The sequence below is a fragment of the Alosa alosa genome, chromosome 1 (assembly GCF_017589495.1).
Source record: "Alosa alosa isolate M-15738 ecotype Scorff River chromosome 1, AALO_Geno_1.1, whole genome shotgun sequence".
NCBI classification, from domain to species: Eukaryota; Metazoa; Chordata; class Actinopteri; order Clupeiformes; family Clupeidae; genus Alosa; species Alosa alosa.
Genome location: NC_063189.1, coordinates 51,943,516 through 51,970,508, shown reverse-complemented (window position 1 = coordinate 51,970,508; position 26,993 = coordinate 51,943,516). Strand labels below are relative to the sequence as shown.

General features: G+C 41.4%; 1 protein-coding gene across 5 annotated transcripts in view; it reads right to left on the bottom strand.

Annotated features, from left to right (window-relative positions):
* zfyve9a (zinc finger, FYVE domain containing 9a) overlaps positions 1-26,993 on the bottom strand; it is a 228,504-nt gene that overhangs the window by 54,597 nt on the left and 146,914 nt on the right. For all 5 annotated transcript variants that reach the window (XM_048260472.1, XM_048260453.1, XM_048260462.1 and 2 more), the window contains 2 exons: positions 16,313-16,415; positions 15,785-15,907 (listed from right to left, as the gene is read on the bottom strand). In XM_048260472.1, the coding sequence (XP_048116429.1) occupies positions 15,785-15,907; positions 16,313-16,415 (226 nt within the window). The remainder of the gene's footprint in view (positions 1-15,784; positions 15,908-16,312; positions 16,416-26,993) is intronic.

Sequence of the window (26,993 nt, the reverse complement as noted above, 5' to 3'; positions counted from 1 at the left end):
GAAAGGCACAGAACACAGTTGCATGTACAGTGTAGCCATGGGTCTGGTGAATATAGCCTACGAATGCAGATGGCTACAAGCTCACGCTTTGCCTGGTCTAGACTAGAAGCTTACGTTTCTAAGAATGCACGTAGCGCTCCAGAATCTTTGGTAGCAACCCCGCCCCCTGGTAAAACAAACGTGTTTGTCAGAGAGAAAAAAAAACTGATCATAAAATGTATCGTAAAAAAGGAACGATGGTGTTGTAGAAATGTGGCGGTAAAAGTACAGATAATTGCTGTAAAATGTAACGAAGTAAAAGTCAAAAGTATGCACTATAAATTTTACTTAAGTAAAGTACAAATACGTGGAAAATTTACTTAAGTACAGTAACGAAGTATTTGTACTTCGTTACATTCCACCACTGTCCAAATAGAACATGACAACCAATCACAGTACAGAATTTCACGAAATCCCACCCACAACATTTGCATGTGGCACACAAGTTAACATGCTGGCCAAAGGTACTCTAGTCAAGTCAAGTCAAGTCGGCTTTTATTGTCAATTTCTTTACATACACTGGTCATACAAAGAATTGAAATTTCGTTTCTTACTTTCCCATGCAGACATAGACATGCTTTAAATACAGACATAGACATACTATAGACATAGCCATAGACAAGAAACATTAAATTAAAGTGCAAGACTGAAATATAGAACATGTATGTATCAAAATAGAAATATAGGACATATATATAAAAAAAAATAGAGGTAGTTGTGTTGTATATTTATATAGTCTTAACAGTTACAAGTTTAAACTTGTGCTTGTGTGACCTGTATATTTACATTGATATGCAGTATGCAGTAATTTCAAGTATATCAGGCTTGATGTGAAGCAGCAACACGTTAGGCTGCGCCAGTCACAGTGCAGTTCCACAGGGCGGTGTTGGGGGGGGGGGGGTTAGGGTAGACAGGATCCTAGTTTCCCAGGTTCCTGGCTGGCTGGTGGGTGGGGGCTGTCAGTGATGGGAGAGTGGGTAGAGTGTTCAGTGTTCAGTGTTTGCTTGGTGGATGAAGCTACTTGCCAGTCTGGTGGTGCGGGAGCGGAGGCTCCTGTACCGCTTTCCAGAGGGCAGGAGGCTGAACAGTTTGTGTGCAGGGGTGGGTTGTATCCTTGACAATCATTAGTGCTTTGGCGGGTGAGGCGGGTGGTGTAAATGTCCTGCAGGGAGGGGAGTGGTGCTCCAATGATCCTCTTAGCTGTGTTAACAGTGCTGGAGGGTCTTCCTGTTCTGATCTGTGCAGCTTCCGCCCCACACTGTGATGCTGCTGGAGACGATGCTCTCGATGGTCCCTCTGTAGAATGTAGTCATGACAGGAGGCGTGGCACTTGCCTTCTTCAATTTGCGAAGAAGTAGAGGCTGCTGGGCTTTCTTAAGCCAGTGATGCTGTGTTGGTGGTCCAGGGAGGAGGTCGCTGCTGATGTGTACCCCCAGAAATTTTGTGCTGCTCACTCTCTCCACAGCATCTCCGTCGATGGACAGTGGTGGCAGTTGTTTGTGGCCTCTCTGAAAGTTGACAACAATCTCCTTGGTCTTGCTGACATTTAGCAGGAGGTTGTTGTCTTTGCACCATTTAGCCAGCAGGTCTACTTCTTCTCTGTAGTGAGCCTCATCGCCCTTAGTGATGAGGCCCACCAGTGTTGTGTCGTCACCAAACTTCACCAGATGGTTGGAGCTGTGAGTGGTTGTACAGTCATGTGTTAGCAGTGTGAAGAGCAGGGGCTGAGCACACACCCTTGAGGGGCCCCGTGCTCAGGGTCAGAGTGCTTGAAGTGTTGTCCCCGACACCGCACTGCTTGTGGTCTCTGCAACAGGAAGTCCAGCAGCCAGTTGCAGAGGGAGGTACTGAATCCTAGCTTGTCCAGTTTGCTGATGAGTTGTTGTGGTATTATGGTATTGAATGCTGAACTGAAGTCTATGAACAGCATTCTCACATATGAGTCTTTATTGTCTAAGTGGGTGAGGGCTGGATGGAGGGCAGAGCAGATTGCATCCTCCGTGGATCGTTGGCTCGGTATGCAAACTGGAAGGGGTCCAGGGTGGGGGTAGGGTGGCTTTGATGTGTGACATGACTAGCTGTTGAAGCACTTCATGATTATGGGTGGAGTGCTACAGGACGGTAGACATTGAAGCATGAAGGTGATGATTTCTTTGGCACGGGTATGATGGTGGCAGTTTTGAAAAGTGATGGGATGACTGCTTGCTCCAGAGAGGTGTTGAAAATGTCTGTAAAACATCCTTCAGCTCTTCTGCACAGTCCTTCAACACTCGTCCTGGTATGTTGTCTGGGCCTGCTGCTTTGCGCGGGTTAATGGTGGCTAGTGTCCTCTTCACGCTGGCAGAGGACAGGTACAGGGGGTGGGTGGGGGGGAGGTGGGGTTTTCTGTGGGTGAGTGTCATTTTGTGCTTCAAAACGGGCGAAAAAACTGTTCAGGTCATTTAGCAGAGAGGTGTTGTTCTCACAGCTCCGTGGCGCAGGCTTGTAGTCAGTGATGGCCTGTATGCCCTGCCATAGGCTCTGTGCATCTCTGCTGTCCTTCAGTGTGACACTTACATGTAAATTAGTGAAGGCAGAACTGCTCACTAGTTAACTAGTGAAGACACAAATGCCCACTAGTTAACTAGTGAGGTCTAAAAAGTGTCACTAGTTTACTAGTGTGCACCAAAACACCCACTAGTGAACTAGTGATGGCAATTTCCATTCGACTAGTTAACTAGTGAGGTGCAAAAAGTGTCACTAGTTTACTAATGTGCCCCAAAATGCCCACTAGTTAACTAGTGAAGGCCATTTCAGCCAAAACAACAAGATGCCAAAATGGTCACTTGTTAACATGTAAAGGCCAAAATACCCACTAGTTTACTAGTGAGGGTGTTGTGGGCCTTACTAGTTAACTAATGACATGCATATTTTGTTCACTAGTTAACTAGTTACACCTAAAAACACAAACAAGCTGACCGTTTTTGTCCACTAGTTAACTAGTGGAGCAATTTAAGTCTCACTAGTTTGCATGTGTGGCAGTGAAGCAGCTCACTAGTTAACTAGTGCCTGAAACGGCTGTTATGCAAATTCTAATGAGAGGGTGGGTAGAAGACTCCTATTGGGTATTATGTAAGAATCCCACCCAGTCTAAATGTAAATGTAAAAATTAGTGAGACCCAAAAGCCTTCAACTAGCTGACTGGTATGCATTTTGGCCTTTACTAGTTAACTAGTGAAGCTAATATGTGTTCACTAGTTAACTAGTGGGCATTTATGCTGTCACTAGTTAACTAGTGTGCACAAACATGGCTCACTAGTTAACTAGTTGACAAAAATGGCTTGCATGTTGGCCTGATATCAAGATATCAGAATAAATGCCCAAGCGGCTGGCCAAATTACATAGACGTTAACAAGTGGGAATTTGACATTCAGTAGTCAGCTAGTAAACATTTTTGTACCTAGTACTATTTTGTACTAGTTGACTAGTAAAATATAGAAGTCTTTAAACTAGTTAACTAGTGCACATTTCAGTGTGAACATGCTGAGCATTACTAGTTAACTAGTAAGATATGAAACATATGAACTATTTAACTAGAGAGAATTTGGGCCTTACTAGTTAACTAGTGAGCATTTTGGCTGTCACTAGTTAACTAGTTCACACAGAAATGGCTCACTAGTTAACTAGTTGACAGAAATGGCTTGCATGTACATGACAATTATGCCTGATATCAAGATATCTGAATAAATGCTCAATCGGCTTGCCATATGAAACAGCAAGTGTTGGGCTAGGCCCATCACTCAACCAGTTAGTCTACCATCCCATTTGAGTAGCCCTCATCTATGCAAGTTCTGCAAGCATTCTCCATTTTCACTTTTGTTATTGCTTATGTGAATTACAAAATACTGTGCTTTTTTAACCTTTACATTTGATACATTTATAGCACTTGGCCCAGTGGGGCGAGTAGTGGGCTAATATAGTCTCTATAGGTAGTTTGATAATGTGTTCCTTAGGGAGTGTAGGTGCGCGTGTCATGTTCTTGATGACACTTCAGCAGTTTGTGGTTTGTCTCTTCGTCTACAATCAGTTGTTTTGTTTTTTCTTTTTTTCTTTGTGTATAGGCCCTCTGATGTATACAACGGTATCCTCTGACAATCCTGTAAGGTTTTACAAACTAATAGATTACATATTTACTGCTTTATCTGATCTCTCAAAGCAGTCCTAATCCTATTTTCCAATTTGGTGGACACACACTAAAATGTACTAGCTGGAATGTACAGGGACTGAATCAACCTGTTAAGAGGAGCAAAGTTCTTCACCACCTTCAAAGTATGGGGACTCTTTCTGCCTTTTTCTATTGCCTTTTTACAAGAAACACACCCGAAAGCAGATAATCACTCTTTGTTGCATAAACGATGGGTTGGTCAGATGTATCACTCCCACTACAGCTGTAAGGCAAGGGTACCTGCTATTCTCATTCACAGATCTGTGCGATTCACTTTATCACATACCAAACTAGATAAGAATGGAAGATTTGTCATAGTTACAGGTGAACTTTATAATACCCCAGTGATATTAGCCAATATCTATGCTCCCAATTGGGACGATGAACGTTTTTTCAAGTCCTTTCTATCTTCCTTCCAAGACAGGAGTCTTGCAGTCTCACTGCCTCATTCTAGGAGGTGACTTTAACTGCTGGCTTAATCCTTCTTTAGATCAGTCCTCTATGAATATGAAGCCTTAAACAAAGTCTGCTAAACTAATTAAGTCTGCTAAACTAATAAAGTCCTTTCTAAAAGAGTTTGCTGTATCCGATTTAGAATCTGGCGGTTTCTAAATCCAACTAGCAGAGCTTATTCGTTCTTCTCAAATATGCACCACACTTTCACACGTATAGATTATTTTTTTTATAGACAACCGACTTCTTCCTGCTGTCCACTCCTGCACTTTTAACCCCATAGGTATTTCTGATCATGGCCCTGTCACATTAGAACTCTACTGGAAAGGTCATACGAAGACACGCCCACCGTTTTAACACCCGGGTATTGTCAGATGATGACTTTGTAAATTATATGTCTACTCATATTGATGTGTTTATTCAGATAAATAAAACTGAGGACACTTCTCCCTCTACCCTATGGGAAACATTTAAAGCTTACACCTGGGGTCATATAATCTCATATGCAAGCCATGAGAGAAGAATGAGGGAAAGAAAAATGGCAGATCTAACGTCTCAGATCTCACAACTCATCGCATGGACAGAACGACGGATTCTGGCAAAACTAGAGGAGGGTCAGTGTTTCCCATACATTGACTAATCTGTAGCAATGCGCCATTAAATCAAAATCGGCCGCCACATATTAATATTCTATGTTTAATTTAATTTAATTTAAATTAAATATAATATCAAATCCTTGCATTGCCATTGAGCTGCGCTTTTTACGCACGCAGCCTTTCCTTACCCCGCCCCGCTCTCTCTCGTAGCCTGCTGCCCCTCCTCGGCATGTGCATTTAACAAAATATTCACGATTGTTGAAGGATTGTTGTTGCCACATAGAAGCATTGCATAGAAGACGTCTGGCTAAATTGCTATTAAATCCGCTTAGCATCGCGGACCATGCTGTAAATTTGTTCAAAACTGCTGCATTGAAGTTAACTCTGCTAAGGTCTTATCACAACATAGTAGGCTACATTGAAGAGACTAAACTAAGTTAAGTTATGCAATCAAGCAGTATCTCAAAGCTAACGTTAGAATACTGTTTGGATGTCGAATTTAGCATGTGTAGCTTACTTACAGCTGCTTGTTTCGTTGAAGGGCTTATTTTATTGACTGACACGGAATGTTTACAAAATCCCGATGTAAATGGAAAAGTGTTTTCCAAAATTCAAGTGTCCCAAGGAGAAGTACAACCTTTATTTTAACTATGTAGAAAACGTTATGAATTGCACACACATCAGCAGCCTTTTAACTGTGTTACTCATGAACGTCTTATGTGAGGCACTCAATTAGACCTATACACTACCAAGACGATCTTAATACCCCCGTTGTCCAAGTCAGCTACCGCCACAAATTTAATCCAATTCTGTGGGAAACACTGAGGGGGGTATGCATTTTTGTGAACAAAAGCTGGTGTGATAGCCGGAATGTCAAGGTACTAGCAAAACACTGCTCAACTGATTTGGAGCTCATCACTGTGAAATGCAGGCCATTTTACCTTCCCCGGGAGTTCACATCAGTCATCGTCACCACCATCTATATACCACCTCAAGCGGACACTGATACAGCACTGAAGGAGTTGTCCGGGACTCTCAGAAAGCAACAGAATGATAACCTGGATGCAGCTGTGATTGTGGCTGGTGACTTCAATAAGGCCCGTCATGCCGGATTTTTTTCAGCACGTCAAATGTAATACCAGAGGGGAGAGGACACTGGATAACTGCTACACCTTGTTCAAAGATGGATACAAAGCCAAGTCTCTTCCTCCTTTCGGCAAATCAGATCATGCTGCAATATTCCTTATGCCCTGGTACCAGCAAAAACTGAAACGCGAGCCTCCAGCCATGCATGAGGTGACACTCTGGTCAGAAGAGTCTGAGAACATGCTCCAAAATGCGCTGAGCATTGTGGACTGGGATGTGTTCAGATCTGAAGAGAACATTGATGAGTTTAAAGAAGCAGTAGTAGGGTTCATAGGGAAGCTTGTGGATGACACTGTTCCCAAAGCCATCATGAAGACATACCCAAACCAAAAGCCATTGGTAAACCACTCCATCCGCGAAGCTCTGAATGAACGAACTGCTGCTTATAACTCAGGACTTCTATCTGGAAACATGGAGTAATATAAAGCTGCCGCATACAATCTACGGAGAATGGTGAAAGAAGTCAAGAGACGGTATGGGGAAAAGATCCGGTCCCAGTTTGAACAGTCAGATTCCAGGTGTATGTGGCAAGGGCTACGGGCGATGTCGGACAACAAATCACCAACTTCCACCATTGTGAACGCTGACCCTTCACTGGCAGATGAACTAAACAAAACGCGGAGGACATCACCCAGGTGCATGTTGGCCTGAATGACTACCGTCCAGTTGCTCTGACGTCTATAGCCATGAAGTGCTTTGAGAGTTTGGTGAAAAATTACATCTGCTCATCATTGCCCCTAAATCTAGATCCCTTGCAGTTTGCATATCGGACTAATACAACCCCAAAACAGAAAAAGTTGGGACGTTGTGTAAAATGCAAATAACGACAGAATGATATAATATACAAGTCTTGTAAACCCATATTTAGCAGCAAAAAAGACATAGACAACATATCAAATGTTGAAAATGAAAATTTGGACTATTTTATGGAAAGTATAGTTAATTTTAAATTTGATGCCAGCAACATGTTTCAAAAAAAGTTGGCAAGGGAGCATGTTTACCACTGTGCTGCTTCACCTCTTCATTTCTGTAAATGTTTAGGAACTGAAGAGACCATTTGCTACAGTTTTGATAATGAAATGTTGTCCCATTACTCCCCGATATAGGATTTCAGTTTCTCAACAGTATGGGGTATTCTTAGTCATGCTTTCCATTCCATTATGCACCTAATTTGACAAATCTAGACAAGCCATCTTAGCACCTGGACTCTTCCTCTATTGAGAAATACTATTTAAATATGTGCAGAATTCATTTTGCCATTGTTTTCCTGAAATATTCAAGGTCGTCCCTGGAAAAGACATTGCCTGGATGGTAGTGTATGTTGCTCAAAACCTGTATACATCATTCAGAATTGATTCTGCTTTGCCAAATGTGCAAGATGCCCATGTTGTAGGCACTAATGCTCCTCCACACAGTCATAGATGTTGGGTTTCGAACTGAGCACTAAAACAAGTTGGATACTTAGATAGGCCCTCTCCTCTTTAGCCCAGATGAGTCCATGATTTCCAAAAAGAATGGCAAACTTTGACTGGTCTAACCACAGGACCTTTTTCCATGTTACCTCAGTCCATTTTAAACAAGCTCAGGCCCAGATAAGAGGGTGGTATTTTCTGTATCATGTTAGCTGTTACAATTTTGGCTGCAGTTTTTGAATTGAGTATCAAACTGGGCTTATAGACAGTGGTTATCGGAGGTTGTCCTGAGCCCATACAATGACAGGTCTGGTGTTGATGCAGTGCCATCTGAGGTCCAAAAGACCACGGCCATCCAATGTGTTTTTCAGCTTGATAAGATTTATCAACCACTTATGATCAATGACTCTCAAGTGGAAAGGGTAGAGAGTTTTAAATATCTTGGAGTCCATATTACTAAAGACCTGACTTGGACCAAGCACATTAATTCACGGGTGAAAAAGGGTCATCAGCGTCTTTTCCACATCAGACGCCTCAAGTACTTCAAGCTACCTCAACAACTACTGAAGAACTTTTACAGAACCACCATTGAAAGTGTTATCACTGGAAGTATAACAGCTTGGTATGGAAATAGCACTGAGCTAGACCGTAAAGCTCTGAAGAGAGTAGTGAGATCAGCTGAACGTACCACCAGAAGTGCCCCAGAGCTGCAAACCCTCACGCATTTGATTGGTGTAAAAGCGTGTTGAGCCAATCAAATGAATGAATCTCACTCTCAATGTGTGAGAGTTGGCAGCTCTGGTGCCCTACCCAACCTACAGGAAATTTACATAAGGAGATGTCGGTCAAGAACAAGAAAAATGATCAGGGATCCCAGTCACCCCAACAACTGCCTCTTCTCTATCTTCTCTATCTTTCTGGGAAACGTTACTGCTGCCTGAAGTCCAACACAGAGAGAATGCAGAAAAGTTTTTACCCCCAGGCTATCAGGATTCTAAATAAGGATTGTAGTAGGAGCACCAGCATAGCCTAACACTTTGCACTTTGGACTTTCTTTCTTTATTCTTCTCCCTTTTTTTATATATCCTTTGCACAGTCTTGGAGTCAGTGGAACAAGCATTTCACTGCATTTATAGGCTACCTGTATAATGTATGTGACAAATAAACATTTGATTTGATTTGACAACTTGATCAAAGCTATGTTTCTTCTCCATCCCCAGATGCTGTGGAACAGAGACTTATATGACAAGCAAAGTTCAATAACCTGTCAAGCACGCTTGCTGAAGACCTCCTTTTTAAATGTAGATATGCCCAGTACGAGCAGGGTGATAAGTACAGCAAGCTGCTAGCTCACCATCTGCGCCAAAAATCCTCAGCTCACCAAATTCTAAAAATAAACACACATACAGGCACTACAACTGATCCACAATTGATAAATGATCCATTTAAAAACTTCTACAGTCACTTATACACTTCTCAGAATCAAAGTGGCCCACGTAAAAACGGAGGGGATAGCCTATATCCCCTCCGTTTTTAGAAATAATACCGTTGAACACTGATATGCTACACACATGTTATAAACAGCTGGGAAAGGCTGTTGCAAATCCCTCGAACAGGTGGTCAATCAGAGATTTCAAACGAACGAGGGAACAACATGTCACAATGCAACACGCTGTTTTCCCTTGATGAAAGTGAAACCATGAGTTTTCCCACATCTCAACTTTGGCCAAAGTTTTCAGAAATAATCGTTTTCAGTGATAAAACCTCATTGAAATAATATGCATTTTCCATATGGGATCTTAGAAGCCATCTGTCTCCTTCTAGCCACAGCGTTTGTTGTCGCAAACATAATCAACCTAAGCGTGCTCAGATGACGTGCTAGACGAGGCGCTGTTGCTCACCTGTCCATCATCAGAAAGTCCGATTTGATTGGTCCACCCAGCTCTGGGGCGAGCATAGTTGCTCCACAACGGAGCAATGCCAGACTGAACTTCCCGACCTCAAAAGTTGTGAGCAGAAGTTCGGCTGGCACCCAGGCAAAAGGATAGGTGTTTTAAATTAATAAGTTAGCTTTAATTCTTAAAAATAGGAATTATTTCACTTTTACCGTTATGGTACAATGTTGCCCTGAGGCAACAAATATTAAAAACATTATAAATGTTTTTATATATTATAAATGTTTTTATTATTATTATTGTGCTCATCATTATCATCATCATCATCTTTAACCAAAATGAAAGCAATTTCTTAACTTTACAGCATAAAACGCATTCATTCTAATTGGGGTCATTTTTGACCCCACTCATGGAAGAGCGTAGGTTGGTAGGTTCTGCCAAAAAATAAAGCCAAAACACGTCTGTGGATCCCTTGGCCTTTGCAATTAAAATAGCCCCACATCACATACCCTTCACCATACCTAGAGATTGGCATGGTGTGTTTTTCAGTTAGCCTATTAGCTGGTTTGATGCTCTTTGAGTTCAATGTAAATCAAACCAGCTAATAGGTTAAGGTCAAGGGAACTTCATCAGGATGCATAGTATCCTGGATCCATGAAATAAGTGGCCTTTAAAAATAAAAAAAATCTGCCTGCCTCTATGGGAATTTAACATAAAGGTCAAATACTTATAGCCCCTGTAATTTAAGGAAGAACATTTATTTATTTACGATACATTCTTCATTCACGAAGAAAATTGGTGTCCTTAAAGGTTGGATTTTTACATTTTGCATTAAGCATTAAGGCATTAAGATCAATTTCTAACAGATGATTTTATATTCCTCTTTTTAGTCAACTTTAGCATGGGTTCAAATACTTATTCTCCCCACTGTATGTTGTAGTATGCGATTCCTACAGTGTAAAAACCGTCTTAGAAACGTTGTCAAATTATTAAAATAGATTAAGAAAACCACCGCTATGGTGATTACAATGGTTAGATTGATTTGTTTAGATCCAGTGAGATTGCTGCCTTGACAACGCTACGTCATGGCTTCGGTACTCTATTGTTGCAGCAGACCCTACTCGAACGGAGCGCTTCAGTTACGTGCCCGGTTTAGCCTCCCTATTAGCCTACCGACATCATATAAGAGCAGCTCGAGTGGATTCAGTTTCTCACGCACACACAGTAAATAAGCGCTCATACCTCCATCACCTAATTTTATGCCTCCATGTTTGATGACCATATTACACAGTTGAGTTTTAATCAGTCTAACAGTTGTTGACTGTAGGCTTGTGACTGTTAGATGTAAAGCTATAATGGTAAACAAAATGCGTGCAGCTGCAGAGAATTTGGTGGTAAGAATATCCTTGATATCCTTATGCTGGGATCAGGTTTTTGTCTAATTTTTCGATTAGTCTTTTTTGTCGATTAGTCTTTTTAAATCAGCTGTAGGTTATGCCATTCTGTTGATGACTTTTTCAGAAAAAGCTCTGGAGATAAAACTTAAAACGATTCTGGGATATAAGCATATTTAGTTTATAGATGATAGATGTATGTAAATCCAATCTATTGTACATTATAAGTCAGCAGTCGGTTGCACCAGTTGAACGTAAGTTCCATCTAAGCTTAGTTCCAATGTAAAGTGGTACTGCGTTGAAGTTTACAAGCTCCTAAAATGTAAGGGGTGAACCTATTACACATATTTACACATATTTAATTTACTTGAAAAATGTTTGAATCTTGTTTGTTTTAACTGGAAATTGTATGGACATTGCAGTATAAATATCAAACATCTACTGCTTAGCTATAACAAATATCATTGCTGTGGATCTGTTATCGTAGATTTCCTTAGCCATATTAGCAATATTGAGTTATTGAACCTTTAACATATTTCTTACTTTTCAGAAATTTTGCTGGGGTGCCAGACAGTTTTAATCTGCCAATTTAGTCGTTGAGTCGTGTCCGCCTCCTTACATCCTGACACGCTCCACCTCAGTCTTGTTGATGAGAATGGGGGTGTGTGTGCTAGCTTTAGACTTCCTGAAGTCCACAATGAGCTCTTTGGTCTTCTTGGTGTTGAGTGCCAGGTTGTTGTCAGTGCACCTTGATGTTAGGTGCTGTTCCTCCACCCTGTCGGCCATCTCATCGTTGTTGCATCGTTATTGTCAAGTTGTGAGACAGGGCAGAGTGAAGTTCCGTAGAGATGGGATGCTCTGTGCTCCTGTTCTGCCTCTCATGATGCACTTCATGATGATGGGGGTGAGTGCAACTGGATGGAAATTATTGTTGACTTGTTGCAGTGGGGTGTTTTGGCACCGGCATGGTGGATGTGGTTTTAAAGCACCCGGGGACAGCTGCCTGGGCTAGTGACAGATTAGATATGTCAGTCCAAACCTCAGTCAGCTGCACTGCACAGGCCCTGAGTACGCGTCCAGGGATACCATCAGGACCAGCAGCCTTATGGCGGCCTTACATTGTACGATTTTGGTCTGTTTTCACAGTCGGCGACAAAATTTCCAGAGTCGGACAGAAATCATGGGAGTTGTACTGGTAAAGCGGCGCGCTCCCGTCAACTAGATCCTTAAGTGTAAGGTGCCAACCTTAACGGTTTTAAGTCAGTCGGAGTCAATCTTTTTCTAGTTTTGCCGTTACAACAATATCAAACATGTTTGATATTATCGCAAGTCTTTCTAGTCGTGGCTCATGCAAATAGTGACGTGAACAATATAAAAACCAATAGTGACCTCTCTCCAACACCAAACAGGAAGGGGCAAAGTAGGCGACAGCTGTAGCAAGGGACCTGATGAAACCCATGAATATTACAGTTTGTTATTTAGTTTCTTATGCATCATTAGTCGGCTCTTCCATGTGACAGAAGATGTGAGAGGGTCTGAGACTGTAGTCTTTCAAAACTCTTTTCCAAATCTTTGAAAATCTTTCCAAAGTCTGTCAGTGTAAGGAGGGCTTTACGTGCATTAGTCCTGCTCAGTGCCGCACACACATCGGTGGTGGAGAGGGGCTGGTGATCTGCAGGGACCACAGCCTTGATGGCCACCTCCTTATTGTACCTATCAAAGCGGACATAGATGTGGTTCAGCTCATCAGGCGAGGTGTCAGCGACAGAGGGGGGTGGAGTTAGTCATTTTGTAATCTGTGATGGCCTGGATGCCTTGCCACATGGGTTGGGGGTCAGAGTGTTTCTTGAAATGATTCTCAATCTTTAGCTTGTGGTTGGCCTTTTTGATGCCCCTTTTCAGATTAGCCCTGGATGAGCTATAGGCTCGAGCATCACCTGATCTGAATGCAATGTCTCGTGCCTTCAGCAGGAATCTGACCTCACTGCTCATCCACGGCTTCTGATTAGGGAAAGTCGAAATTCGTTTGAGGGTGGTGACACTGTTGATGTTGGAGTTGATACAGTCCAAAACGGTGGAGGCATATGAATCAATGTCCGTGTGGAAGTCATGGGTGACCAGAGTTGCAAGCACTCTCCAGTCAGTGTTTTCAAAACGCTGCTGAAGTGCAGAGTCGGCTCCCTCTGGTCACACTTTGACTGTTCTTACTGTTGGTTTCAAACGTTTGATGAGTGCTGGGCAGTAGAAAAAATTACTGATCTGAATGATCTGAGTGTCCTTGTGGGGCATGATACATTTTTTTTAACTGCAGACTGCATTCAAAGGCGTTGCAAGCGGCAGTGTGATTGATACTGTAAGCTACAGAACGATACTAAAGATCACCTCGTTGAAGTCATACAGTAGACTAGGCTAAATCAGAGCCTATTTTTTTTATCAAGCTGGGGCCAGAGATGATGGCCTTTGGCGAACAGTTTAGGCCTACTCAAAAAGAGTAAAACCAAATTTGTCGAAATCTCACACTTTTTTCCCTTTCCACTTTGCGCAGTCATTTTGTTAATTTCAATCGGAGGAAAGAAAGACACTTGCAGGTTTCTTGTTTAATTAATCGGAGTGTCTAACCCTGGTACAAATAGCCTTGGCCACACAGCTGGGCTATTCACACCCTGTGACATAACAACAAAAACACGTTGCTCGCTTGCACAAAAAACATGGCAGACATTCGTTTTTTCGTCAGCAGAAAGTGAAGAATTTTGAACGGTTTCAGCACTAATATCTGTTCAACTTAAGTTTTAGATGGAAAAGTTGTGTTTTATTTTCATAATCTTTGTTCAGTGAACACATACAAACGCCAGCTTGTTAGCTAACAGAAATTTAGTGATTGCGACGCTTAGGCCTATGAAGTATAAGGGTTAGTCTGCCTGCAAACTCTCACTGAAAAGTGGAAGTAGATGGCTCAATAGTTAGAGTTACGTACTAAGACGTGGGAATCCGGGGTTCAATTCCTGTGTGAAGCATTTTGGCAAAGATAATAGAAGCGTTGCCCTTGACACGTAAGTGTGCCTTCTGGTTTCTCCACCTACTGGTTTCCTTGCACGTGCATGCGCTCCTAACCCTCCTAAGTGCCACCTGTTTGGGTCATTGCAGCTTCACTGGGGAAATATAAATAAAAGACGCGTGATTCATGTGAGAATCACGCATGAAGCCGGACAATTGAATGCAGTACCCACTGTACATCCAATACATCCACACCAATCCTGAGTCTCACCCATTCTGCTACACACACAAAAAGAAAGCAACAATATAACAAAAACCCCAGATAAAATAAAAAAATCGATAAATGAGCAATAGTGATAAGAAAAAAAAAAGAAAAAAAAAGAAAGGGCAAAGGAGGGTGGGGATGTAGTCTTGTGTTTTTGAGTGTAACTCTGCCAGATTAACTGTTTTCAGGCTGCACTGTTACATTTTCCATGTGAGTCAAGATTGGTGACCAGGATTTGTGGAAGGTGCCAACGGAACCTGTTAGGGAGAAACATATTTTTTTCAACTTTAATGCATTGGAGTATTTCTTGGATCCAAAAGACATGTGTTGGTGGGGAGGAATGCTTCCACTTCAGGAGAATGTGTCGCCTTGCTAAAAGGCCACAACCCGCTCTACAGGCAGTTCTGGCTTTGAAGGTATTCCGAAAAGAACTGTAAGAGTGTGAGGGTCCACACGGGACTTGAGAGCCTTAGTAAGGGTGTTAAATATCTCTGTCCAAAACTCTGATAGTCTGGGACAGCATCAGAACATATGAACAAGGTCAGCTGGTGAGCTTTTACACCGATTGCAGGCATCACTTCTGTCTGGGTATATCTTTGTCAGTTTTGCATTTGTGAAGTGTGTCCTGTGCAGGATCTTGCACTATCTTCCTAGGTCTTGCTCCCAAGTCTATCTTAAAAATATGGTTGGGTCTTGATGGGAGTCAACTGAGTTCTAAATGGTTGAGATAAGACCTCTCTGACTGACATTCAAGGACAGTATAGATTCTAGTTCCGAGTCAGGGGGACGTGTCGGAAACTGGGGAAAGTGGTTTTGCACATAATGTCTAATTTGGAAATACCTATAAAGAAGAGATTTTGGGACATCAATTTTTGTTGATAAGTCCATAAAGGAGAAGAAAATGCCTTTGCTATACAGACCATTGATGATAGTGAGGCCTTAGGCAGCCCATATATTGATTGCTTTATCTGAGCAAGATGGTGGAAATAGGTGGTTGTTCAAAATAGGGGCCACAGTACAAGATCTCACCAAACCAAACTGTTTTCGAAAATGTCCATATTTTGTATTCAGGACAATTGGATTCTTGGAGATATTTTTCGCAATGGGTAGCTGGGAGGAGACCACTGAGTGGCCGGCTTAACGCATGATTCACACCTGGCCTCACACAGGATCACGCAACTTTAATTTGTATTTCTCCAGTGACGCTGCAACGACACTGCAACAACCCAAACAACCACCAAATGGCTCTTGTGATCAGGGTGTCTGGTAAAAAGAAATGGAGCCTGGAAATAGAGTAGGAGGGAAATCTAATGGGACAGAGTGGGGTCCAAGAATGGTTTTGATTAATCCAGTTCAAAACAAAATTGCTTTTAGTGGACTACTTACAGTTGACCAGTTTGACCATAGTCAGCAAGTTAGCATTTAGGATGAAAACCAGGGGGTCAGGCCCATTTTTCTCCAGCTGCTGCATGAGCACCAATTCAGAGGGTTTCTCCACCACATTATAGTCTACCAAAGCAAAAACAGAAAGCATAAAGAATAATCCACAAAAATACAAGATTATCAACTACAAACATAAAGGGGGAAAGTTACACAGAGCAAAACATGAGCTCACATGTCACAATGAAGTGATGATTGTTCCCTTGATGGATTCCTATTCATACAATATTGCTGCAGTATGTGCAAGAAAACTGGATTTATACTGATTCTTCTACAAGTTAAACGTACATTCTAAATTCTGCCCCCATAGCATAGCTTAGTAGCCACTAACCACTAGCCACAGGATAACACTGGAAGCACAGTTTTTTCATTTTGCTCCCCACCGACAGTACTCAGTGACCTCGAACAACAGGGCTAATCTTTGAGACAAATTATTTAGAAATACACAATAAGCTGTTGTGTGACCTCCCATACCTTGTTTGATGCCAGTAGAGATTAGAATGGGTGGGAGTCCATCAGCAGGAATCAGACTCAGACCCAATGAACAAACTTGTTCAACTCTATGACGTTGAACTACCTACAACAACAAAAAATAAGACAAAAGAAAAGGTACATGACAACTTGAGAGATACAGTTGATAAACGTCAGAAGTGTGTATAAAATTGCTATGAATGTTTAGGGAAAAAGCAACTAGGGCAATAAGTACAAAAAATTAACCCCTAAACTCACTAATACAGACACAATGGTTCAGAATAAATTAGGCTAACGCTACAGCTGTGGTAAACACCAGATTATAAAACAGATAGTTCCGATCCTTGATTACAGTGGGCATCGCTTTCAAATGGCCACTTCAGTCGCGCATTACGAGGCGTGAAGCTTTAGTACCACTTTCTGCCACTGTACATCGCTCTGCCTGCCGCCCCTTCTGAAAAAGCTCGATTTACCTCGATTTAGGCTACTTGGGTATGGCTTAAGGCTTGACTACACGGTGGTAACGAAAATCAAAATCGAAATTTGCTGTCTACATTATTGTCAGTGTTGGGGTAACGCAACTACGCAAATCAAAACAGTGGTGTGATAATTGAGCCAGTAGAGAAATAACTGTTCAGAATGAATCTGTAGCCTTAGGTAGGCTTCTGCAACGTTTTTAACAGGCTACGCTATAGAGGCTTAGACAACTATGACCCACGTTTTGGTTTCGTAAATTAATTTGCCCTACTTCTTGACCGCAATGTAGTCAATTGACTGCTTGACATGTCATTTTTATTTTTCTGTACAATAAACAAATACATCTGCTTTATGCCGCAGAATTACATTCATATTTGGAACTTACATAGTCCATTGCATCGTTACACTACGTTAGTGTTTCCAAAAACCATAGTAGCAACGAATGTTTGCAACCACTATCGTAAAGTTGTGTAGTTACAACTACACCTCTCGACCTGTGGTAGAATGCTAGTAGAAGCATAGTTCCAGGGATCTTCATGTCAAATACGTCACTGACGCCAGTTATTTGTTGTGCAAATTAATAATTATAAATATATTACACTTCTAACCACCATACATCCATATTTTAAAATGCCCAGGGCAGAAAATACATAAATTAAAAGTCAATTTGCAGCCATGTGCACGTAAGTAAAAGTCACACACCTGCAGATAATAATAAGGTGGTGCACACTTTTTGACCAGTCAGCTGAGAATTTGTAGCCTTTGATTTTCATGGGGGCCTTGTTAGTTTATTTAAACCGAGCCAAGAAGGCTGATTCTGATTTTGATAATATGATCTGCACAAAAGATAAACTTAGGTAAACAACGATGTCAATATTGTTGTCAAAATCCCAGATTGAACTCTTGGACAGGGGACTGGTAACTGCTGTGCAACGGCGGCTGTCATCTGCCGGCCTTAACGCACGCGCCACAGAAGTATGTGCAGGTGCCCGTTCACGTGCTACTAAACGTCATTAACCACTTTAGTCCAGACTACTGAAGTTTGGAAACTATCATGGTCCAAACTTACAGTACTATGTAAGTCACGACAGTTTTGGGAAACAGTCGTAACTTACATGTTGGTTAGTTGAGCGATGCATCCTGTTAGTAAAAAGCTAACCTCCCAGAGTTGTACGGAAACGCACCCCAGATCAGCTTGTAGGCCATTAGCAATCTGTTTATTTTATGTTATGAAGCCTACACAGTAGATCACATGCCACATTCTCACTTTCAATAGACAGATGCAATAGCCATTGGTCAAGTATTGAGTATAAAGCAATTAAGATAGTACCCTATACTTCATACTATCATAAAAATTTGTTAAAACGAATAGCATTTTGCAACTTGACAAAACAATGGATTAAATATCGTGAGGCACAGGAGAAAACTTGTACATCCATTGGCCGGTGGGGAAATCACATGCCAGTTGCCTCTCCCTTCAGTGCAATGACGCATACGGCTGTGAGCTTGTTTCGCCAAAAAAAAAACTCTATTGCAGATATCAATGCGTCTTTGTTCATGGGTTTGGCCTCACAGCAGAGGCTTAGACAACTATGACCCACGTTTTGGTTTAAGTAATTTGCCCTACTTATTGACTGCAATGTAGTCAATTGACTGCTTGACAGGTTATTTTTATTTTTCTGTACAATAAATAAATACATCTGCTTTATGCAGCAGAATTACACACTTGGCCAGCCTATAGAACGGGCACATTTTGGAGAGAATAGAGAATATGACGCGCAAGAATCTGTAGGCTATTTGTGGCTGGTTACCAGCAAACAATGTTTAATTCATTAACTCAAGGCGTCAAACATTTTCTAAAACAATACAAACAGAAAGGATGCAGCAGGCAGCAAATATAGAAGAGTAATTTCCAGTGGAAGAACAAAATGCTGAATGAAGCCCAGATATGAAGGCATATCTGGCAAGTTGTTATTTTTTGAAGACGTAAATGGTTGGGCTACAGGCCTAGTTTGCAAGAAGGAGACATAAAGCGTGAGCATGCCACACTATCCACAGCTGTGGTAGCGGGGGTGGGAGGATTACTGTTAGCATAAGATTTATATAAAATTCTTCAACAGAAGGCCTGCCTCGAATGCAGGCTTGCCCAAAAAAGCCTGTGGTTTGGCGCGGCCTACAGTAACTAGGTCTTAGTGAGTTAGGAGTCCTCTAGACTTCTTTTTAAGCTGTCTCAGAGGTGGAAAGTTAGTTAGTTGGGGGCAGGGCCGGATTAACAATTCATAGACCCTTGGGAACAAATGTCTGATGGCCCCCCCTGCCCCCCAGCCAGTTAATAGGCCTATCGTGCCTATCGTGAAGATTTGTATTGCCATTTAAGGCATGAGCACATCTGTGAGGCCAAGCCTCACCAAGTAGCCCGTTTGTTTACAACTAACATTACATTTAATTAAACTGCTTATAGGCTATGCCGAAATAGTTTCAACATTTTGAATATCAGTGTCAGGTGAATAAGGAAATGCCTTATGGCTGAAAGCTGCTTGGAATCCCCCCTGTCAAGCAATAACAATACAAAAAGTTAAAAACAGATGACATGATGCGCGTCACTGACATAATGCGCAAAATAATATAGCCTAGATATTCCAATATATTCGAATACATGTGTTTATTTTAGAGGGAATATTGAATGTCATTTTTGAGCAATTTTGACAGCCCTAGTCCACTGTATAATCGTCTATTAACACCTTCCACCTAACCCGGTGAGTAGCAGCTATCGTGTGAAATAGCACCATTGAGTAGCCTATAATAAAAATCGTTCGGTGTTGTTGTGCCTTCTGGTTTCTCCACCTACTGGTTTTCTTTACAGCATTATCGCTTGCAGCAGTTGTCAGACATTCACAAACAAGTTGTTTTAGGCGGTTTGAAGTTGCTTTTCATATGCCATGGCTTCGGCTACATTACAGCTACTTTCGGTCAAAAGACATGTAAAAATATATATGTTTTGAAAACTAGCATTAAACTGGATTCGATCCCGCAAAAGCAACACACGCTTGACTCTCCATCCTGATTCCCTACTCTTTGAGCCAACTAATATGTTACGCGAATCAATTAACTATTGTAGGCTACCATTAATTAATAACATAGCCTGGACAACATGTTACCTGGGTGTTGCCTATCTGAAACAAGGGGTTGCCTCTCATCTACAACAACTGGTTACCTTGGGCTGCTACAGTCGTCAGTGCACTGTGCACAGTAGGCCTATGCTACTCTTTGTTTTGTATTTTTCAAGTCAATAAACATTGTTAATTTTCGAATGTCTTTGTCAGGGAACATCTGACTTAAAAACCATAGGCCTGGTAGTCGCTCAGACAAGGAGTTATAAGATAAAGGCAATACCATTTGTGTCACCTTATGCAGTTCAGTGAATTAGCAAGATACCATCAGAAGCCAACAATCATAAAAAGCACCTGTGCGTGCGTGCGCACTCTCTCCCCTGCGCATGAAGCTGTCTGCTTGTTGTAGGCTAGATTAGCGTGAGTTCTTTCTATCTGCTTTACTTTTTGTGAGTTAAACCACCTAGGCTATGTTATAGGCGTTCTATGAGGTACCAGTGTTTAGCTGTGTCACAAAACAATAAGCTTTGTCAGACTACTTTTAAAATGATATTCAGGGCTATATAAATTTTAAACATTCGGGGCTGAAGACCCGACAAAGCCTTGCATTAATTCTTCAGGTGGGAAGTGTCAGGAATTTTCATACGAGAGACGCTCTCATTGGTGGTTAGTATATGGAGTAGGTAATTGACAGCAACATATCCAATCACATTTTGAGAGATGCTGAATTTAACATAAACTGTGATGTTTGATTTTAAATTAATGTAAATTTAGCCGGGACTGTAAGCTGGCACACGTGGGTGCTCGATGTTTTCAGTGGGTGCCGAGAGGCGGAGCACCCGGTGTATCGGTGCCTATGACAATTATCTCAAGCGGTTGCATCCATTACAAACAAACATGCAATGTGAACGTCTGGGATTGGGGAGAGCACTAAATGCTCTTCTAAATAAGCACAAAGTCAAGCCTTTCAATGAAAAACACTCTTTAATAATCAAAAAAATAAACATTCTATATTAATGCGCTTAGAATGCATAACGGTTCAAATTAAAAGTTGCTGAGTAACAATTCCAATAAGAATCCACTAGCGGTGGAACTATTCTATGGGGACTCCGCGGAAGAATGGACATTTGTAGATGAAATAGTTTTTAAATTTCATGATTATTTGTTTATTTTGTATCAGTTTTTAATGTCCTGTATGTGGTAGCCGTTTTATAAAAGCAATAAGCCCCGAGCGGACGATCTATATTGTAAATATAGCACAGCTGAGGGTTGTTTAACGGCACTCAGCTTCGCTTTGCTCGCTTCGTGCCTAACAACACCCCTCAGCTGTGCTATATTCACGAAATAGAATGGCCTCTCGGGGCTTATTGCTTAAATATTCAGATCATAGCCTTACCAGAGTCAATACCAATGGGCATGTTGTTATTACCTCTGCAAAGGATGTAATATTTTACCCTTGTTTGTTGGTTGTGTGGTGGAAAATTCCACCTTCCTGGACTTTGTAGTAAATAGCACTCTGGAACCAATCAACCTCTGGAATCACCAATCAGCACTCTGGAATCAAGCATCCAAAGGAGACCACGCAGACAAAGTTCTCTTGAGACTGTTGATCCTTTATTCACCGTATTGCAATGAAAACACAATCCAAACAATGTCTGAACTGAGCTGTCAAGCAATGGGGGAAGGCAATGTTACCAGCTGTGGGGTGTACTACGAATCTCGATGGGGTTAGCGAGGTATGTTGCGCTCAAAGCCAGGCTATGCTGTGACACGAAAGTGGATCTGTTTTAGTGTCGCTATATCACCATGGTATCTTATGCTGTCAACCAAACCTGGTTGGGAGGAGGTTATGTGCTAAGTTATAGCTCAAATCGTGTAATCTACCGCACACTGACCAATCGATTGTCTTAAAAGCGAAGTTCTCTCGTGTGTAGGATTCTGTCATATATCTTACAGGTGGAGCTCCATACTCTACTAACATTTTGGATCTCGAATGCGCTTTAATAGGGCGGTGCGTGCAAATATCCCACTATGGACGTGCATACCATACAACAACTGATGACAATTAATTTATTTGATGTTATAGGTCAGACACAAAAAAAATCGCTAAAAAAATCAATTAAGCTATGGCTCATGAATCACGGAGTAATTGTTTTAAATAGAAGCGGTCTTGTCGTCTGTGCGTTAAACGATTGGCCAAAAGTCATCCCAACACTGAGAAGCGGCACAGATCTGAGCTGAAAGCCTAGTTTGACAAATATATCACATAACTGCAATCGTAGTATCACTTAACATATACCCCTGAGTCAAGGCTGTGTCAAGCCTCGATATGTCTACATAGCCTAGATATGTCTAACGTGCTTCGTAGTGTACCCCCCTGGTACCCTCGCTGAGATTGATCTAACTCACTGCTGGCTGTGCTCTGCCTTGTGTTTTGGCTATCCCAGGAGCGCCTCCCCCTTTGGATGTTACCTAAACACTGCTCAGCCAATCAGCACTAAGGGGGTGTTTTAAAATGGTGGAAACCACCCCCCTTTCCTACATTAAAATATATGGTCACATCTTTGCTGTGTCATGTTCTTGTGTCCCCAAAAAACGCTCTCTGCCCTAACTGCTTCTTGTTATCTGATTTCACCAGCTGGTACTCCACCCTCACTCCATGTTGACAGTTAGTCTCTCCATCCACAGCATGTGCATTTTGCTGTGTCATGTTATTGTCAAAATTCATACAACATATGTTCCATTAACATGTTTTCTATCAAAACTATTAGAAAAGGAGGGAGCTAAAGTACCTAAAGCAAAATAACACTTTGGAAAAACACCACAGTTGATTATAAATTCTTACAATATCAGTTCCTATACTTCTGAGACTGACCACACGAAGACTTTTATTTTGGTTAATAGCAAATCACTCTTGGCAGTTCTCCTGTAACTGGAAGTGCCTACCAATGTTGGAAAGATGACAATAAATGTTAAAGAGCAACTTGCAGGTTGATTTTAAAACTAAATTTATACTTCATCTTGTCTTTTTAAAAATGTATAAGTAAGAATTAATATATTTTACAAAACCTACAGACAGTAATTCAGAAGACTGTGAACCCATTTTAAGCAGGCTCTAAATATGCCTCTCCTGAGCACTACGTAGGAGAAGGTAAATATCCCCAGTAATAGTCCCAGGCAACACGACTGATCTGCCTGGATGAACATGCTTACGATTTTTATTCAGTCATTTGAATATTATTGGGCAAAGTGTTGTTTTTTCGTGCTGTGTTTTTTCCCTTGGCATTCAATTTTATTCAATTTTCTTGGCATACAAAGTTAAAAGCAGGAGGACCTGCAGAATTTGAGGAGGGTATTTCAGTAGGCTTGTACTGTCAAGCAGCATGTTGACCAAAGAAGAGGAAGAAGAGGAGCTGTGTTGCCCGTTTTCCTATGTCAGGCCCTATGAAAAGGTCTTCAACCGGAGTTTGTGGCATTTTCATCGAAGCACAGTGGGGTAACATCACAGAGGATTTCTGGTGAATTTGGAACTTACCTCTGTGTTGGTGCCATCGATGGCAAACACGTCCAGATCAAAGCCTGTGATGCTCACTATCGATTCACAATGGTGGACTTTGGTAGCCTAGAAATCTAGACCCACCCTAGCAGCAGCAAATGTAATTTGCTGCCAGGGTAGTCTAGCAACTCTTCGTTGGCTTGCAAGCTGGAAAAATCAAACTTTGATAAGGCCAATCACATCGTGTATAGAGTTGGTAGGCAGGCTTAACATAATGATTAATGGCAGAGTTAAAGGGGTTCAATTGATGAATTCCCTGCTGCTTGAAAAAGAAGATGGATGTTGCTGTTTGAACAAGCATTGACGAGGATTAAGCTTTTTTTAAGTTGGCAAAAGTTTGAACTTGCCAACTAGGTCCGCTGGTGGCAAAACGCATGGGACTCATGAGTTGTAGCGTTATCCTATTGCGTGCAGAGGAAATTTGAAAGACAACCGATTATCCCGCCCCTCGGACTGAGCACTGTGAATGGTGAGTCCCCGGACCCTACATCTTGATGGGGTCTAGCTCGTCAGGCTAAGACTTTGGTGCATATGGTCATGAAAGTGATGGTGGTGTCTTCAAAGTAAGTGAGTTTGGTGCAAGGATCCTTGAGGGCACTTTGGATCTACCACCTCCAGCCAAACTGCCTGGCACAGACACTACATGTTTGTGGCAGATGCCTCTTTCCCACTGCATCTGAATTTGATGCGACTACTAACCAAGTATGCTTACCAGGGTTTCCGTTGTCCAGTAATTACCGGACATTGGCCGGAAAAAAAATGAAATGTCAGACAAAATTAAATCTCTCCGGTCAAATTGTCCGATTGAAATTGGCTAATAATCCCGTCCCCCTAACGCAATCTGAATTTGAGAATAGGCCTTAAAATGTAAGCCTAAGCAATCAGTCCTCTGGCTATGATTTTAAATGTACAGGCTCTACCGTTTGAAAGCTATTAAAGCAACACCAAAGAACTTCCCCTCTGTCGCACGCACGCCATTTGTTTATCCAGCACCGGCTTTGCAAATAACGATGTCCACAGACAAGGTAATATGTTGCACGATTTATGAAAGTACGATGTATTGCGACATCAGATGCAAGTCAAATTTGTAGTTTCTTATGTCTCATTCCATCGAACTACAGACCCGCTACCCGATCTGCAAACTTAGTGCGGTTGTAGCCGATAGGGCCGCAAAGCGAATGTAGTGCCGTTCACCCTGTTAGAAGTTGATGAACCTGAAACGATTTTGGAAACATTATTTTAAGGTACAAAAAACTCTTTGGTGTTGCTTTAAACAACACGCATAGCCTATGCTGCATTTCAAATAAACATTTCAAATAGGAAGCGCACGCTTAAAACGTCCATGTTAAACAACGAACAAATGAGTGAGGCGGTTCAAACATGGCCAGGCCCAGGCAGACTAGCCTTAAAAGTTTTTTCAGAGGCCAGACGCGATGGATGATGATAAAATACAGAGGCGGACTGGGACCAAAAATCGGTATTTGGCCCAAGTCAGTCAAATCGGTCAGGCACACCTAATTATATACAAAATCTTTGCATTACCCTTAAATATGCAATATGCATATATTTTCAACTGTCATGGAGCACTGAAAGTGATGTAGGCCTCATTGGTTATCTCTCTGACTGATCAGAGGTAGGCATGGAGCATACAGTATGATCTCCATATTCAAGTAGGCTAACAAGCAATTATTAAAGAAGAGTTTCTGCTTGAATTCAAAGTATCATTTCAAAATTCAATAGGCTACAATTGACAGCAGCACCAAAAATTACTGGAAGCCTATGTGCTTAAAGAGTTAAATTACCCAGATTGTCTTAAGACATTAATGTAATTTATACCAGTTATCACTGTGGGACAACTGAAACAACACAAACAGGGCTGTTGCTTTGGAAATATTTTATTCCTGTAGGCTATACTACCTACCTACATTGCTGGTACATTTTGGAACAGTACACCACCGAACTAATTATCTTTAGTGTCTTCCAGTAAGCCTATCATTTATAGGTTATATATACTGTAGCTTAGTTGGCTTGTGCATGACGTGATGTTTTGTAACCTACATTTCCGTCAGTCTACAGTCTTTTAGCCCTTCTTTACCATGATAACCCTTCCAAGATAGAACCCTTCTCTACTTTGAGAGACCAACCACCACTCATGCCATTGATGTTGAATTTTGGCGTCTGGCGGAAACTGATCAATCTGACCAACAAGTGCGTCGATTTGAAACTATTTTGCTGTCCGGGTTTGCAAATCATTCATTTAGAAAATTTAAGTTGCGCTATTTGTTATTATAATCACAGCACGGCCTTACTATGTTATCATTAGGCTACCATACATTACATTATCGCAATTAATAAGTCATCATAATTATCATAGTCAGCATGGCATGCATGTCACAGCCTAGGCCTACCTGTTCCACCACTGAGTTCTTATCATGTAGCCTCAACTAGGCTCACACTCTCCACCTGCTCACTGTCCCTTGCTTGCTTACATCGTTCAAACTCAACGAACTTCAACATGTTGCTGACATATGCTAGCCTACTTGCAATATTAATTTAATTTAATTAATTAATTTAATTTAATTTATTGTGCTTATATAGCGCCAAAACATTACAGATGTATCATGGCGCTTTACAGAATGTAGGCAATCAGAGAAAAAGAATAGAGGGAGAAAAGAAAAGGAAGAAAGAAAGAAGGAAGGAAGGCCCATAGGTAACAGGGGCGAGGAAAAACTCCCTAGATTTGGAGATACATATTGTATTTTTGAAGCTTCTACATTGGTGTTAATTTTGCACCCAAAGCATACAGTAGGCCTATGCTTTCTATGTCTATGATCTGCAGGGTTAGGGCCTCCTCGATGAGGAGATTGCTGGTCCGAGCACAATTAAACGGTATCATTGAACCGCGGACCGAAAGAAAAAGAAACTAAACATTTCCCAGAATAGGAAACATTTCTTAATTTATTGTTATCAAATAAATTATAGCCTTAGTGGTGTGAGCGCTCATTCTTGTGTTTGCGCATCTGTGCAAGTTAAACAGTGGAACCACTGGAGATAACGTGGGTAACAGCAACAATAATAACAATAACAATAATAATAATAATAATAATAATAATAATAATAATAATAAGCTTTATTTGTATAGCACCTTTCATACACAGAATGCAGCTCAAAGTGCTTTACATTTGAAGCATGTAACACAATAATAGTCAGTCAGTCATTATCAATCAAACAACGTACTGTAGCCTTTTTAAAACAATGAACGAAGCGGACTCTTGCTGTTAATGAAAACATAGATAGCCTACTGGCTAGATCTTGTTAGGCATGTTTACATAAGTTAGGCTAATGAACATGTTGCATTCTATTCAGTCTGATTATGTCATTCTTTAAGCTACATAGCCTGTGTCCAGTTTTCCTCAACTTGACTAATTAAGAAGCGATAATATGATATTTGACCGGCATATCATCAAAATGTGTGTGATTGAAACCGTGACCGGCACCATTTTTTTCTAGCGGAAACTCTGATGCTTACACTGTGAGACCT